This window comes from Sminthopsis crassicaudata, chromosome 1 (genome assembly GCF_048593235.1).
Source record: "Sminthopsis crassicaudata isolate SCR6 chromosome 1, ASM4859323v1, whole genome shotgun sequence".
Classification (NCBI taxonomy): domain Eukaryota; kingdom Metazoa; phylum Chordata; class Mammalia; order Dasyuromorphia; family Dasyuridae; genus Sminthopsis; species Sminthopsis crassicaudata.
In genome coordinates, this window is record NC_133617.1 from 105928212 (window position 1) to 105946597 (window position 18386).

The 18386-nt window shown below is 39.7% G+C and overlaps 1 protein-coding gene across 2 annotated transcripts; it reads left to right on the forward strand.

The window, feature by feature from the left end:
• The first annotated feature begins 12543 nt into the window (after positions 1-12543).
• Positions 12544-18130, forward strand: LRATD2 (LRAT domain containing 2). Of its 2 annotated transcripts, none has more exons than XM_074265740.1 (2): positions 12544-12648; positions 13137-18130. In XM_074265740.1, exon 2 carries the CDS (start codon positions 13141-13143, stop codon positions 14086-14088), a length of 948 nt encoding a protein of 315 aa, XP_074121841.1. In that variant the 5' UTR covers positions 12544-12648; positions 13137-13140; the 3' UTR covers positions 14089-18130. The 2 variants fall into 2 exon arrangements, with proteins under 2 accessions (XP_074121841.1, XP_074121832.1); XM_074265731.1 differs by having other exon boundaries at positions 12546-12684.
• Positions 18131-18386: the final 256 nt, after the last annotated feature.

The following is an 18386-nucleotide window of genomic DNA, read 5'->3' on the forward strand; positions in this document are numbered from 1 at the left end:
CTGGGCTTGGATTTAGGAAGAGCTGGATTCAAACCTTGCTTTGGGAACCACTTAGCCATATGATCCTCTTTAAATCAATCAGACAGCAATGATTTATTAATGAACCCAATGTACCAAGCATTAAGCTAGGTACAAAAGATACAAATCAGAAAAGGCACTATTTTAAAGGGTCTTACAGTCTGAGTCATTTAAACTCTATGGGTCTCAGGCCACTCCCCAGGATTTTTATACTAAATCCCATGAAAGCGATGAGCTATCAACTATTTCTGGTGGAGGAAATTCTCAAATTCTTCACATATTCCCATATTAAATCAAGGGGTTCCAAGATCCTTTTGCAAGATAAAATAAAATATCTCTATGGGATTTCAAATGGGTTTTTATTAAAGCCACACTACTGCACACACACACACACACACACACACACACACACACACACACACAAAATATCTGAAAGGAAAAAACCATGGTTCCATATATCACTGAACTAAAATCTGTTTTCTCTTCCACTGGCATGTCACTAAATATCCTAGAGTGGAGAAATTTGCATTGTTATAAATTAATTTTTAAAACTAGTTAATTTCCTCGATTTTTTTATAGTCTCATTCAAGATATATTTAGTAGTTCCTCCTTCCCCAGCACTTTTATTTATTTATTTAATGCCATGCTATACCTTATTATCATAGAATCTGAAATTTTAGGATCATCTAAACCAAGGATTCTTCTTTCTCCCTTCCCCCCTCTTCTTCATTTAGTTATAGCAACACTTTTTGCAGTAGCAAAAAACAAGAAATAAAATTAATGCCCCTCCTTTGGATAATGGCCAAACAAATTGTGGTACTTACATACACAAGGCAATATCACTAGGCTAAAAAAAAAAAAAAAAAAAAAAAAAAAAGCAATAAACAACAACAAAGACTGTAATGAATAAAGAGAAGCTGGAGAATACTTACATGAATTGATGCCATGTGAACTAAGCAGAAGAAAAAAAAAACCAAACAGTATATCAATAATATCAACAAATATGAAAAACCAAACAATGAAAAAAACTGAATGATGTCTGAAAAAAGAGAAAGATAAAGTACAGGAAAGACAAGAGAAGTGAGAAAAGGAAAGGGAAAGGGAAAGAGAAGTTGTGAAATTATAATGATCAAATCTAGTTCCAAAGAAGAGGTATAAGGAAGTACTTGCCTACCTTTCCCCCTCTTTTTTCAGCAGCTTGAAGTTCAGGAATTTTATACTGGGGGCAATGAATTTGGATGAGGGAAAAACATCTTTATATTCACTAACCTCTAATTGAAATATAGTATCTCTTTCCATTATGAATGTGGAAAATAAACTACAGCAGAATGTAGAAATTTCACCTGCTGACAAAGGAGTTGGTTCATACACATACAAAAAAAAAGTTATGATCCTTTGATGTGTTCTGGCATCTCACTGCATAAACACCCTCTACCAAAAGAGGTTGGCATCTGCTCTGCAATTTAAAGAACTAGAACCCGGTTTTCTTGTTTAGATGCCAGCTCTATTCACGACAAATTGCTGTCTGTCCCAGGTTTTCTGGCTCAAAGTCCACTGTTCAAGAGAATTTTCCCCTTGCTCAATCTGGCCACAATGCTTTGAAAGGAGTTTAAGACTGCATTCCTTTGTTTTGGCTACTGACTTATGTTTAGTTTCCACCAGAGCTACAGATTTACAACTGAATCCTGAATTGAAATAGATTTTGAAAAGTACTGGGTAGGTCCAGTAAAGGAGAAAACTATTTTCCATATATTGGGTGAGCTCCCAATTAATGCTTACAGTGCAAGCACCTCTAAAATTGCCCCAAAAGAGATATTTCACTTCTTACTCCTACAACTGAGGCTACTCTATTTATTCCTTTAGACCAAGGTTGGAAATTCCCAGCTCCCAGGCCAAATAAGGCCTATGAAATCACTTCATCAGGCAATCTCAGGAGATGATGAGCTGAAAGTTAAGTACAACAACCTCCCACTGCTTGAGTTCTATAAGTTGGTAATTGTGTTTGGCCTTAGAGAGAATGATGTTATAAATATCCAAACAACCTTTGACAGAAAAAAGTTCCCCGATCCTGCCTTAAAGTATGGTGAAGGATTGGGGGGAAATATTACCAGCTACCTAAGCTTCTTCTGTAACTGATCTCTTCTTTATTCAAAGTATTGATTTTTTTTTAATTACTTCTAAAGATGGAGATTTTTATAAAACATCAACTTTATATGAAACTCTCAAGCTTGAATTTTTTTTATAAGACTCAATACTTAGATACATAGAAGTATTTTAAATCTGATGTTCCCCTGAATTAGTCCACTGAAATGCATCTTTCATGACTACTGCAGGAGATCAGTAATATGCTCACATTCTTGTACACAAATCAAACTCTGGTTCAACATGAACAATACAATGTTGGGTGCCATCTGAAACAGCAGGCTGTAAGGAAGGAAAGGGAGAAGCTACAGTTCCTTTAAAACTAATGAGTGCTCTTCCAGGAAAAAGATTAAAAGCTTCCTAAAACCCAGACAATGTAGCTGTGGAATTTAATGTAGATAGAGCTGATTTTCAATTCACTGGGCTATAATCCCTAAAGTCTGACTCCTGAGGTGACAAGGCTTCCGTTTTTGCCTACAGTCAGTTGAGTTATAACAGGCAGGCTCTGGTACTGACCAGCTAGTTCATCAGTTCCAGGAGAAAGTAAATGTAGTAAGAAAATAAATAAATAAATAAATAAATAAGGCAATGGCTATTTTGTGGCCTTCTGCCTCTGTTCCCTTTCATACGAAATACCTAAATCCTTTCACCAAAAGGCTACTCTGTTTTTCCTTTTCCTTCCAAATCCAAATTTAAGTGTTTCATATACAATTGATGTTTTCTAAAAATCTCCATCTTTAGAAGATTTTTTTTTAATCACTACTTTGCACAAGGAAGGAAAGATCAATTATAGAAGAATTTCCCCCCAATTCCTTGCAATACTCTAAGCCAAGGCCATTTGGATTTCCTTTAGTAAACTATAGAATATTCTTTCCGTGATCCAGTGAGGACACAACAAAGATACCATCATGTGAAAATAGAATGCTGGGGAATCATCTAGATCAGGGCTCTCAAACTTGTTCTCAGTACCTTTTTCTATTAAAAATCATTGAAGATCTGTTCAAAAAGTTTGTGTTTATGTGCATCATATTTATAAATATTTATCACATTATAAATAAAAACTAATTTTGAATTTGTAGGCCCTCTGAAAGGGTTTCAGAGACTCCTTGATCATACTTTGAAAACCACTGATCTAGAGCATTAGTATCAAACTCTCTCCAACCAAGTGACTAGATTATAATAGGGAAATGTTTAACAAATAAAAATGCAAACTACACAAATGATGTTTACTTGTGTTTTTTTAAGTCAGTATGTTACTGGCAGGAGTCTGTTTCTAATTGAGTTTGACTCCATAAAATTCTAGTCTATTACTTCTCAAAAATCAGTGTGTTGAGAACTCTTTCAGACCTTATATCTGTAATGCATAATCCTTGGGATTCCCATGGAGGGCGGAGGTATCTCATAGAATACAGGGGTCCCTTGGAGCAAAGAACAATAGTATAATCTGAGCAAAAGAATTCTGATCTCCTAGGATAAGAGAACAGAAGGGGCTTGCTCAGGGTCAGGAGTAGGTGAGTGGCTAAGCTGGAACTCTTATCTACTTTTTGTAGATGTGGCTTAATGGAAAAGTCTTGGCTATGGAGTTAGTGGATCTGGGTTCACATACACCCTCTGATACTCTCTATGTGATATTGGACAAATCACTTAAGATCTCTGGGTTTCAGGTTCCTTATTATAAATTTAGGGGGCCAAAATGGCCTCTCAGGTTTTTGTTTTGTTTTGTTTTGTTTTTAGCTCTGACTCAATGATCCTATGATCCCTGCTATCTGAATAGTACAAAATTCTGCTGGTGCTGTTTGCTTTTTTCCCTCAAAAAATTCTCAAATCATAAAAATTTTATGCTTTGTCATTCAGCTAAATCACCCAAAACTTTACTATTAGTTCCTATCTCCCTTGGGTAACAGCCCTTCCCTCTACTACCCTAAGTGCACTTAGGGATGAGCAAATTTTCTTTGCTCAGGAAAGAGAGGGGAGGCACTTAATAACTGGTTTTCTAACAAATTCATTTAGATTTCTGATGCACTATGCCTGAGGCCTTACAATGAGAACAAGCAGTTACCTAGGAGAGGTGAACTAGTAATTCTGTCCTGTGTCCCAGCTCAGTACATTCTTAGAGCCAGCAATTCTAAACTCAGATCGTTATCACAGGTCCACAGTAAGTTCCATTGCTATGTCAGTTAAACACAACCAATTCTCAATCATTCCTGACTGGAGTGTGAAGGTTTGAAGGCAGTGTGTATAATTGAAATGAAATTCAATTTAGCAGTTTGTTTTTTATCAGTGGTCTATTATAGGGTGATATGAAGAAATGTATGAAAGTCATATCATTTCAGAGTTTGAGAGGTCACCCAATGCAACTCATACCTGAACCAGGAACATATTTGTTCAACAAATGTTTATTAAGGACCTACTATGCTTCAGGCACTGTGTTCAGCAATGAAAGATACTTTGTTCAACAGATTCTATAAGTGGTGATCCACACTTTCTGTTTTATCTGCAGTCTTTCTACATCTATTGTTTCTTTCTCTATTACCTACAGAGTCATATCTTACAATCTTCAAACAAACAAAAACGTTCACTTGATCCTTCCCTTCTATTCCAATCTCAACAGTTACAGTCTATATTCCTTCTCCCTTTCTGACTTAAACTCCCTGAGAAAGGCATCTACATTCATCATTCCACTTCTCCTTTTCTTGGATTCTAAATCCTCTACAAATTGGCTTCCTATACCAACAACTAACTGAAACTGCCTTCTCCAAAGTTAAAAATGATCAAGATATCATTGTCAAAATTGCCAAATCTCAGTTCTCATCTTTATTTACTTCTTTGCAGTACCTGATACTCTCTCTTCTTTAGTTTATGTTTGTTTGGTTTGGTTTGGTTTTAAAACACTATTTTCTCTATATTCTTCTCCTATCTGACCATATTCCTTTGGTGGATCTTTATCTACATCATGATCACTTAACTGTATGTCCCCCTCCTAGGCTTTCTTTCTTTTCTTTCTATTTGGTGATGTCATCAATTCCTATGGATTCAATTATTATTTTTATGCAAGTAATTCCCAGATTTTCATATCAAATTCTAGTCTGCATCCTAAACTCTAATCATGTATCATCAACTGCCTATTGGACATTTCAAAATGAATGTTTGAAGCATCTCAAACTCACTATCCAAAACAGATCTAATTAGCTTTGCTCCTAAACCTTCCCCTCTTTCCAACTTTCCCATTTCTGTTGAGGTTGCCATTATCTTCCTTAGGGCTGCTAGATGGTGAAGTGGACAGAGTACCAGGCCTGGAATCAGAAAGATATGAATTCAAAATGAAATCCCAGACATTAATTAGCTGTGTGACTCTGGGCAAGCCACTTAATTCTGTTTATCTCAGGTCCTCGTCTGTAAAATAAGCTAAAGAAGAAAATAGCAAATGACTCTAACATCTTTGCCAAAAAAAAAAAAAAAAAATCCAAATGATTTGACAAAAATCATACAGAATCAGGACTAAAATGACTGAACAACAACAAAAGTCATCATTCTACCCATCACCAAGGCTCTCAACCTTACTGTCATTAATTCACCACCCTTACTCATCCCACATTGCCAAATCTTATTATTTTTTACCTTTACATCATCTCTCATATATACTACATCTTCTCTCTACTCACACAGTTACCATCTAGTTCAGACCTTCATCACCTCCCACCTGGACTGCAATGGCCTTGTACCTAGCTTCCCTGTCTCAAATCTCTTTCTAGACCAATCCATCCTCTGTTAATCAGCAAAGATGATTTTTCTAAAGTATTGGTCTAATTATATCACACTTCCATTGAATGAGCTTCAGTGGTTTCCTATTACCTCTAGTACCAAATATCCAGTCCCATGACTGGCATTTAAATATCTCATAATTCAGCATGTTCCTACCTTTTGGCTTATATTTCATTCTCCTTGTTATGAATTCTTACACCTATGATCCCTGCTCCTAGAGAAGCTGAGATTAGTGGATCACCTAAGCTCAAAAGTTCTGAGCTGTAGTATGCTAAAGCCTATTAGATATTTTCCTCACTAAGCCTGGTACCAATATCACAAACTCCAGGGGAAGAGAAGGTAGGGAAGTGGACCAGTTGTTTAAGGAAGGGCAAACAAGTCCAGATCAAAAATGAAACATCAGAGCTTCACAGTGATCAGCAATGGGACTGGTGACTGAATAGTTACTGCATTCCTAGGCTTCATAAAATGAGGAGACCCAGTCTGAAAAAACCCCACAAAAAACAAAAAAACAAAAAATAAAACCCAGTAACACTTTACTTCACTTAATGAATGATCCTTCATCTCTCACCTCTACACTTGTTTAATGGCTGTCTCCTTAGTATTACTAGCTTTTTTCAAGAATTAGTTTAAAATATCACCTATGGAAGGTATTTCTGCCACCCTCCCCACTGATTACTTTTATTTACTCTTATATATTATGGTATACTGGCTAGTTGTTGTCTTTTGTTCTCAAAGAGGACCAAAATAACATCACTATATTAGAATTAAGTTGCAATGTGTATGACTGTGTCTGATGAAACCAATATGGGACAAATAGTCCATATGAAGGATTGGGAAGGATTCTCTAACTTTGCACATTTTGAATTTCTTTTGAGCTAATTCAATTCTGCTTTACTCATAGAGCACAGCACCTTCTCTGATGAGGGAATACCATGCTGGATGGTCCTGTGCCAGTATTTCCCATGTCAGGCAACAATTATAAAGTTCTTAAGAGAGACCTTGAGAATGTCTTTGGATCATTTTTTTCTGGCCATCATGTATACACTGTATATATGTCATATTTAACTAAATATATATTGTTTCTTCCTTTAAAAAGGAAGCTCCCTGATGGTCAATAACATTTTTGCCTTTCCTTGTATACCTAGAACTGCTAAATTCTGACAAACAGTAAGTACATAATAAATGCTTATTGACTCACTGATTATTAATGTTTTTAGTGACAGTTCATGGCCATCAAAGTCAAAGTTGGTTCTTTGGGCTTTTTTATATGTGTTTTGAGTTGAAATCTGCCTCCCTATAATTTCCATCCACTGATTTTAGTTCTGCCTTCTACTCATAGTTATCTGTTCACATGTATTTTCCTGTAGAATGTAAGTTCTTTAAGAGTATAAACTACTTTTTATTTTGTCTTTATATCTCCAACACCTCACCTAATGCCTGGAACATAAATGCTTACTAAATGTTTTCAATTGTACTAGATTGCATTCTGTGGCAAAGTGGAACAAATTTTATTTGTCTTCCCTGTGAATGTCCTTTAGACTATTTAAAGACAAGTAGTATGTCTCTTTTAAGTCTTTTAAGACTGACCTTGCAAGCTCATATCTCCAATTCCTTCAATCCTTACATATAAGATGTGGTTTCAAGTTTTCTCTACCAGGTCACTCTTGTCTGAATGAACTACAGTTTCTCAATGTATCTCTTAAAATATTGCACCCAGAACTGAACACAGTACTTCAGATAAAGTCTGACAAGCCTGGAACACAGCTAGACAATCACTCCCACCAAATGGATACTTTGCTTCTATCAAGGCAGCCTAAGATCACATTAGTGGTTTTTGTATTGTTTTGGGCTATCCCTTCTCTTTACTAATTCATATTTCCTTTCCAATTCACTGAAACTGCTAGATTATATAAACTATTACTATTCAGTTATGTCCTCTTTATCCTATATGAGTTCAGTTGATTTTCTATGTCTATTCATATGTATATTCATTGATCTGTGTCTGTACAAGTTGTCCCCATGCCTAAGTCAGTCCTACCTCTAAGTTCTTTCCTTTAGCTAAGGCTAAATGCTACTAATCTCCTTCAAGAAATAATGTTTTATTATTTTTGTATATTTGTATATGACCTACTTATTTTCACCTACATCACCCCACTTTTCCCCTTTAACTCAATTCAATTGGGGCAGCTAGGTGGTGCAGTGGATAGAGCGCCAGCCCTGAATTCAGGAGGACCTGAGTTCAAATCTGGTCTCAGACACTTAACACTGCCTAGCTGTGTGACCCTGGGCAAGTCACTTAACCCCAATTGCCTCAGCAAAATAAAATAAAATAAAATAAAATAAAATAAAATAAAATAACTCATTTCAATTAAAGAAGTATTTGTTATTTTTTTCTATGATACTTAGTACAGTGTCTTACATAGAGTAGGCACATAATATTGAATTCAGTAATTTTTTTTTTCATATCCAAAAAAAATTTATTAAATGCCTATTATGAGCTGAACACTATAGGATATTTTGAGAGAGATACATAGTTAAGCTATTGAAACCTAGAAGGGGGAAGAATATACAATATTAAACAAATATTTTAGTGAGGTGAAACACTATATACGAAAATCATTGAGGAAGATTGCTACTAACAAAGAGAATCAAGGAATACTTCACGGAAAAGTTGGACTATAAAAAGTAGGTAGGGATCCAAGAAGCTGAGGTATGAAAGTCAGCAAGGCATTTCAAATATGAGAAACAGCTTGAATACAACAGTGAAAGAAAATGGCAAAGAATGTTTACAGAACACAATAGTCTAGATTGGCTTAAATGTTTTCTGCTTGGAGGGCAGTAATAAAGATAAAGCTGGAAAGTCAAGAAGCATTTATTAAATGCCAATAGACACTAGGGCTAGGAACTGGGGATACCAAAAAAAAAAGGCAAAACAAAAACAATTCCTATTCTCAAGGAACTCACAGTGTAAAGGAGGAGAGAACATGCAAACAATTATGTGCAAATAAGTTATATACAAGAAAAACTGAAGATATCTCAGAAAGAAGGCACTAAAATTGAGGACTTAAGTCAAGTAAGAATCATATTGTGGAGCTTCTTGCTTAAATTCAAGTGTAACTTTTTTTATTTTGTTTTATTCCTAGTAAACTGTATCTCATTTCATGCACTGTTACACTGGCCAGATATCTAAGACCAAAACTATATCCACTAAATTCATTAGGCAGGTAGATTATACAAAATATAGCACAGTGAGAAGACAACTGAACTTGGAGTCTGAAGATCTCAATTTAAATCCCAGATTAATCAATACATACCTGTATGACTTTAGATAAGTCTGTGTATCTCAGTTTGCACATCTGTAAATTGTATGAAATTAAAATGAAGTACTTTTCAACTTTAAATCCATTATCCTATGATGATTCAAAAACTATACTATTTCAGAAATTCCCTGACCGTGCTTTACCTCACTACTTTACTCCCTCTTCTGCTACCTCCTTTACAGTCTTTCATAGAATTCTCTATTTCTCCCCTGGACTAATTCTAAAGCAATGATCAAATCAATTCTGCAATTATTCCTGGACATGTCAATCTACATTCCCAGAAAAACAAGAAGAGGCCACAATATGAAGAGTTTTTCATTTCATTCAGTTATTCAAAGTCTCCTAGAACTTTGAGTAGATTCACTAAGAAAAAATTATGAGAAAGCATGAACAGGAAGGTAAATTAAGTAGTAGAGACACATGAAACCATAAACACAAGTACCAAATTAAGTCTCACTTCAGTACTTTTTCCATCTTGACTCTGGTGCTGTGGGCCTTTCTCTGAGAAACTTATAACTTTGCAAAGACATGAGACTTCAGACATAATGTGTAAATGCTGTCACAGCAGCGATTTTCTGTTTTACATTTGTACCAACCAATCTTCATCAGAGTGCTTGACTTAACAGAGGCACTTAAAAAATGTTTGGATTGACACAAATAAACTTGAGAGTAATACTAGTTGTATGTAAGCATGAACTTGATTAAATATAATCTCATGGGAGAAACCTGAATGCTCAGGACCAAAAGCAAAGTGGTTGATTTAAGTATCTGAGTCATAAAAAGACTTCAGAAATAGAGATAACAACCCCCCCAATAGATATATGTCAATAAATCTATATATTTCAATTACCAATGATAAATTTCTTTCCCCACCAAACTTGCACACCAAGGCTACTAACTTAAATGCAGTGACAACCTAAAGATTTCACTTTTTAATCTGCTGGCCCTTTAAAGAAAGATGTTAACAAATGGACAAAGGGAAGATAACTATAATAATTAATAATAATAACTCATACTTCCTATAGGCTGTAAGGTTTACAAAATTAGTAATCTCACAAAATTCTTATGTATCTAGACAGTGAAAATTATTATTCTCCTGTAAAGGTGAATGAATAAACGTTCAGAAGGGGGAAATAATAGCTAGCGAGTGTCAAATTGATTTCAAGTCTACATTTATATCCAGATGTGTACATAGGCAGCCCCAAAGCTTATGACCTGTATAATCAAAAGCTACTATAGAAACCTGGTATCCTGTGGCCTACATTTTGTAGTCCAAAGCAAAGAAATTTAATCTCAAAGTGCACAGAAGCCTTTGTCCTTTTTTTTTTTTTTTTTTTTTGGAATTACATTTAAAACTGATATCCCCTTGAGGATTTAGAAAAAAAAAAACAAAAACACACATACACACTGTTTTACCTCAACCCCCCCATACAGATTCTACAGATTACACAATACATACATGGATTTTTTTTTTTTTTAAATTGATGGCCCTCTGTAGTGTTCAGAGCGCCTTTTTATCCAGGTATAATTAGCACACAATATGTAATAATCTATTCACAAGGCTGTGGAAAATAGGGTAAAGTTTTTGGGAGTATTCCCAGTAATACACCTAGGAACACACCCTTTGGGGCCTTATTTTCGCCATCTGGAAACTGGGAATAATACTGCTATCTCCCGCCTTCCTACTCCTCCCCATTCTTGATAGCCTTTGGGATTTCTACAAGTTTGGTCGTATGAATTACAAAGAAGTACAATCAAGGGAAGAAAAACAGGTCTAGTCTACCGGTGGGAGGTTAATAGGCAATAAATACCTTCTTTTCTACTTTCAGTGAGTTAATAGGAAGGAAATAACCCCATCAGGACGACTGCTAATTTATTTCTCATTGAAAAACAATTAGGCATTTTCTAACCTTCTAGCTCCCCCCCCTCCATCCCCCCCAAAAAAGAAAAAGTTCAAGTACACGGATCTCGATACTGTTTTGCTCTCTCCTTCTACGGAGGACTCTCGGAAAAGCTTTATAATTACCTGCTGAAATTAACTTTGTACCAACCACAAGGGGGACACAAATACGTTCCGAGCGGTTTGGGTGGGCAGGCCAGGACTAATTGTTCTTTCTTTGCTTTACAATGCAAGGTCACCCCCTCCCCACCTTTCTCCCCAGACCCAGACCCAGCCCCTGCTCCCAGGCTGGTCTCAGATCTGCGCCAGCTGTAAACAAACACCTAGAGGCGGGCAGCCGCTCCTCTCCGGTGGGATAAGCAATAATCCCCTTAAGTGCTTATTTACTGGAAGTGACCTAAACTACACCTAAGACAAATGCACGTAAATAAACTTCCTAGGGGGAAAACCAAAATAAAACTAAAGAACACTTTCGCGCTCGGGCCTTCCCAGTCCAGGGAAGAATGGGGGCAAGGAGCCCGAGGCAAAACTACTCGGGCAGGTGGCAGCTGCCTCCCAACTTCGCCTTAAAGCTGCAGACAGAAAGGAACCGGACAAGAACCCAGCCCTTTCGTTGGGTGGCCGAACCAAGGCTAGAATAACAGGGAATGCATTGCACAACTTGAGCCTGCCCACGTGCGCCCGGGCAGAAAGTGGCAGCCAGCCGGTTTATAATTTACCAAGTTGAAGTAAACCTGGGTCTAGGCGGGGGCGTGGAAGTGAGGAAGAGTCCAGGCGCCCCAGGCTTCCTGGGACTGGGGGGGAAGGGCATCCAGGGAGTTATGCGCAATGTGGGAGAGGCTAAGGCTGGGGAGACCGAGCGAGGCGCTGTCTCTTTAAATGCTAGAGGCTGCGCTCTCACCGGGGGGAGGCCGAAGCCGGATCTACAATCTCTTCTCTCCCTAGCTCCGGTGCTTGTTGCTCGCTCAGCCCGTTTGGAGCTAGTGCTAGTGCTAGTGCTGCTGCTGCTGCTGCCTTTCTTCTGCACCTTGAGCCGGTCTCTTTCCATCCCCTCATCCACCACGGCTGCGAGGGGAGGGCGGCTAGGAGGCAAAAGGAAAGGAGGAAGAGAAGGAAAGGAGGTGGCAGGGGAAAATATCACCGCTACCCAAGTCCGTAGGTGATCTACGCCAGCCGCGGGGTGAAGACATGCTTTGCTCTCCCTTGCCCATCCCCGCGATCGGCGCCGGGAGAGAGGCTGCAGCTCCGACTCCGAGAAACTTGCCTTAGAAGTCTCGGATTGTGGCGGGGGCTGCTTCCCTTCGGCCCCTTACTTTTTCCCCCACCCCCCTCCGCCTAACCGGGTAAGTTTCCGCAGGTAATCCGAGTGGGCGGGGGAGGGGCCGGCGGAGGGAAAGAGAAGGAAGTTCAGCAGGTGAGGTTCGCAGCTCACCTGGGCGGCCTCTACTCTCCATTTCCCAGCTCCCAGGGTAGAAGGGGATGGTGCTTTTCCAGCTTTTGGAGGTGGGCTCAGCTGGGAAAGTCGAGGAGTATCGGGAGGTGGGCAAAAACTTTTTTTCTTCTTTCTGTGATTGCCCTCTCCCCCTTGACGGTGTCTTTCGGTGGTGCGGTGGTAGGTAGTGAGGCTCCCGCGGTCGGGGCCTGAGCTCATGCACCAGGGGCTAGTATAGGGGAGGCTGCTGCCACCTTAGAGGTGGAATTGCGGGTTCTCATGGCTACCCTACAGGTGGGGAGAAAAGCTATGCTCTAGGCTTGTAACTCCCCTCTTTTCTTCTGCTTTAGAATAACTGCAAACACAGTCCTCACAGTGGGGGAGGGGGAGGAAATCACCATGTTGGAAGCTTATGTGTCCCTGCTCTTTTTCATCCCGCCCCACTGGACCTTCCCCAGTACTATACCTTCTTCAAAGGGATTTCAGTCTCCGAATAATGGTTTCATTTTCTTCCTTACCCCACCCCCACCCTACTTTCCCCTGCGTGTCTATTTTTCAGCGTGATGGGCAACCAGGTGGAGAAACTGACCCACCTAAGTTACAAGGAAGTTCCCACAGCCGATCCCACGGGTTTGGACCGGGATGACGGTCCCCGAATTGGAGTTTCTTATATATTTTCCAATGACGACGAAGAGATGGAGCAGCAGCAGGGGCCCGGGCAAGACACAGGGGATTTACAGGATCTTCCCGAGGAACAGCTGCAGACACCGCTGCCAGCTCCACAACAGCCTTATGATCCCCGTCTTTACGAGGTGGAGTGTTCCGTGTACTACCGGGACGAGTGCATCTATCAGAAGAGCTTCTCCTCGGGCTCAGCTGCACTAAGCACTTACACCCCGGAGAATCTGCTGAACAAGTGCAAGCCGGGGGACTTGGTGGAGTTTGTTTCCCAGGCCCAGTACCCACACTGGGCAGTGTACGTGGGTGACTTCCAGGTGGTGCATTTGCACCGGTTGGAGGTGAGCAACAGCTTCCTGACGGACGCCAGCCAAGGCCGTAGGGGCAGAGTGGTGAACGAGCTGTACCGCTACAAGCCCCTCAGCCCCAGCACGGTGGTGCGCAACGCGCTGGCGCAGGTTGGCGCCAAGGAGCGGGAGCTGAGCTGGCGCAACTCGGAGAGCTTTGCCGCCTGGTGCCGCTATGGCAAGCGGGAGTTTAAGATTGGCGGGGAGCTGCGGATCGGCAAGCAGCCCTACCGCCTCCAGATCCAGCTTTCCGCCCAGCGCAGCCACACGCTGGAGTTTCAGAGCTTAGAGGACTTAATCATGGAGAAGCGACGAAATGATCAGATCGGGCGCGCTGCTGTGCTGCAAGAACTAGCCACCCACCTGCACCCCGTGGACCCCGAGGAAGGGGATGGGGAGCCCGCCCGGACTACCAGCGAGCATGTTGAGCTCCCCCACTTGCCACCGACTCCTCCCTCACAGCACCACTCGCAGGCGGCACACTGATGTGGATTGCAGCTGGGAAATCGAGCTGTTCGTCGCCGCCCGCCTCTCTTTCCTTTCTCTCCCGGCCCCCATCGGGGTTTCTAGTCCTTTTGGAAAGGGGAACTTGCTCATAGGAGGTTAGGGCGCAGTAAGTCCTTGTTAAAACCCAGAAACTTAGAAAGTAGCAGGAGTCAAGGACTAGCCCAGAGAGCCCTTTGTGCATTTTGGAGGGAGGTGGGAGGAAGGTGAGATTTCCCTTCTTCACTTACTCTCCCGTTCCTTCCTATCTACTTCAGGTATTAGTTCGTTAAAGGTTGAGGAGGTGGGCTATATAGGGGTGTTCTAGAGTAGACCCGTTCTTCTAGCACTCAGAGTAGAAGGAAAGTTAAGGTTCCTGATTGGAGGCATTCTTCTCCCCTTCACCTTCCTGGCTCTGAGCACGATCCTGCCGTTTCCTAGGACAAAGGCTAAGTGGGAGTTTGCTGGGGATCTAGGGGAGACAGGCACGAAGAGCTGCAGATTTCTCCCCCCCCCTTCCCTCCCCCATAATGCTGTGTGTGGATTGGGGGAAGGTGCAGTGATTCTTTTCTTGGGATTCCTGAGGAGTCTGGCGGGGTGGGTAAGCTGTGGGTAGATCTGTTTGCTGCAGACCCACACCTATTTGTGCTATAATAAGTGTAACAAATGATCTTGTAAACTGCAGGAAAAGAGACAAAGACTATCCCCGCCTCTCTTCAATCCTTTCCCCCTCCCCCTTTCAGCGAGCCTTTACCACAAGTAGTTGGATGCTGGGAGCGGGGCTCTTAGATGTCCCTCTTCCTGTTCTCTCTCCGGGCTCCTCCTTCCTCCCAGGTTACAAGTAAATCATTGTCAGGGGCAGGCTTGGGGAAGGATTCAATTAAGGTTGGGCTTTGTTTCTCTGGGTGTTGCTGCACGCACTAGAGCTGAGCTATTTGTTACTAAAAGAAGCCAGGAGGCAGAGGGAATGGTCCTTTGTGCCACTGATCTAATTAAACTTGCTCAGCTCTGTTCCTGTGCTGAACAGAGGGGATGGGAGAGAGAGACCTGGGTGCTACCCATCTCAGTATCGACTACCAAAGCAGCATTGCTAACTAATCAGTCAGGATTGCTTCTCTTCCCTCCCTCCCTCCCTCCTTCATATCTGGTGAGGTTAGTTTGCACCACCACCTCGTTATTTTTTCATGATTAATTTTTTATTAATTGTTGTATCTGTGAATGACTCCTTTCTGGCTACTTCCCATGCACTAAAGCTAGTGAAAATCTACTTGACTTTAGCTTTATTTCCATAGTAAAATGCTTTTGTTTTGAAATCAACACTTAATATGATTAAATCAGTGTTGAATTTCCTTCTCCCTGGCATGCAGTGCTCTCTTCACTGCTTAAGAAAACAAGTTCTTCCATAATCAATTTCCCTGTTTCTGCCTCTTTTTCTCAAGAGAAGCTACCGTGTGAGTAGTTAAGCATAAATAGAGAAATACTGTTGGTGTTCTCTTAAGGCGCAAATGGAGTTATTTATGGATTTAGCCCAGGATCTGTGGCAAACAGACAATAGATGGAACAGTTATTTCTCGTATTTGCTAATGAACTATTGCTCAGTTCACTATGAAGCTTTTCCTCTCAATTCACAAACTGCCAATTGAAAAGCTTGTACTGTCCCAAAATGATTTGTACACTTAATTTTAGGATGCAGCTAGCTTAGCTCAGAAGTATTGGCATTGCTAATGCTGCTCTGGAGAATATTGCCACAAAGGATTGGGTTCAGTTTGTTGTCTTTACTGAGAAGGGATTGTAGTGAATTTATAGTGCTCAAGAACTCGTAGTGATCATCTGATTTACTATAAAAGTATTTAAGGGTACAGGAAGCTGTTTTCTGAATTTGGAGTAACATCATATTTGATAGTTTGGGCAGAGAAAAGATAGTAACCTTTTAGTATCCAAATTTATCTTAGTCACAGCCTGGCTTATAATTTGCACAGAGTTTAAATCTTAACATTTATTATTTGTTTATATGTACTTGTAACAAAATATCCTGATGTTAAAATTGTAGTTTTAAATGTCCAGGACCCTTAACAGATGTTTAAGGGAAAAAAAGTGTTCTTAAGCTATTGCATTCAGTGTGACCTTAAGGCAAGTCACTTTATTTCCCTACACCTCAGTTTTTTTTCTTCTCTAGTCAAAAGGCATAGATTATATGCTTTCTAAGGGGCCTGAAAACTCAGAAATGTAGTGATTTTAAGAATTTATTCTCTAATTTAACAGCATGTACCTCAAGTCACACAATAGCTCTTCTTTTGTCACTTTGTAACTGACCACCCTTGCCTTTGCCTATCAAGATCAAAGGTGTCTCTTTTAGAAAGGACATAAAATTCAGCATTGTTACATTGGAAATTTCATTTTTGAAGGCAGAGTCTTAAGTCCAGAGTCAGTTACTTCCTTCTCCCTCCCCCTCCTCTTCCTATCACAGCTTCTTTTACCCAGAATCAATCTTGCACATGATGAGGTGGGACATGCTAAACATGGATAAGCAAAATTACAAAAAGAGCCAGAGACCTAATTTTAGCCAATTGTCTCCGTTCCCTTCTAAGACCTGTTAACAAGCAGCAGAATTGACAGATTTGAGTTTCATCTCCTCTTTTTACTTCTGCCCATACTCCAGAGGGAAGTGGCTAATGAACAGTGACCAATGGGCAAGAAGCAGGAGGACATATTTTCTGTCAAGTTATGCTGATAGCCTTCCCCCAACCTTAACTGGAAAGTTCAGTAAGGTCTACTGTGATATTCGGAGCTGACTACAACTATTGGGAATTAAGATGAAGAAACCTTGAAAAAAAAAAAACACTCATTGTGAAAGGAAAATGGAAATCAACACAACATACATTATAAATTGCTTTCTGAAAAATCAGAGGTTGATTGGGAGTTAAATTGAGCTCATTGGTTATTCCAACAGAAAGGAAAAAAATCTAACCTACAAGCCTTTCCCAGATTAACATGAGCATTCATAAAAAGAATATGAGATATTGCATTAGTTACAATATGTAAAGGAAAATTTCCAGTGGGCTTTTTTTCCTTTCCATTTTAAAAACCTTCAATATGGTTTTGCAGTTGCATACCTCCTCTCTCTTTTTCCTGCTTGGTTCAAGAGAGAAGCAAATCAGCTAACAGATTAACTTTCCTCCAGGTGGCAGCGTTGTGGATACAAATAAATTTTTATTTAAGCCTCATAGCAATGGTTTCACCTGGCACTTTAAAATTCTAAATATATATTTAAGCATATTTTTTTTTGTTCCTTTATAAGGGATTAAAAAAACCCTGTAGAAATATTTTGTACTGTGAATTGTGGATGCTCTTTGAAGGAAAAAGAGGTTTGATTCTAGAGGTTCTTTGGAAGCTTACGTTGGAAGAAGGGGAAGATGCCCTCCTGGAACATGAAGTCAGAGTCAAATTTATATTTTCTTACCTGAGGAAATATTTTAGAGACCACTTATGTAAGAATGAGCTTTGCAGAAGCCCCAGACATCAGCTTTATAACTCTTTTGTAGCCAAGATAACTTTTTTTTTCCCTGTTAGTATCACCTATGTTAACTGAAATTACTTTTGGGGACTCAGGTAACAAAGTTACATCCTGGGGATTACACTTCATTCTGAACCTAAATGTGCAAGTTTTTTAGTCTTTAAGAAAGACATTTGTGTAGTTGAATTTTTGCTCATTGGGTGCTTTTGGCTATTTTCAGCACCAGCTCTTATAGCAGCCCTGGGGGGAACAGATATTTTTGAAAGCAGAACTTTACTTTTATACAATAAATAAGATATGGAGAATTAAATACATGTTAACAGCTTGTTTTCTAACTTTTTTTTTTTTTTTTTAAAGGAATTCACTGTGTTTAGAACTGTCACTGTTGTGTGTTTGTCTAACCAGCCACTTTTTACAAATTGGAGTCAACTTCCAGTGTGATTATAATTATTGATGAATGGATTTGAGTTTTGAAAGCCACACCTTTTTTTTTTGTTTGTTGTTTAAATAAAAAATCAGGGTAATTTCAAACTTGAGTGGTTTATATGACTTTCCATTACAGTGAACCTTGTGTTTCACTAAATTTACTTGAAGTTTTTTATTTAATACTGTAACCCTTCAGAGAATTTCATGCCCTAATAGGATAAGCACCACAATTTGTTTTGTTTTTTTTTCCATGAATTACATGATTTTTTTGTTTTCACTGAAGGCTGTTTTCTGTCATTGTTCTTATACCACTTCTTGAGAAGGAAGTTCAGATTTCAGATTGTATCATTTCCTTCAAAAT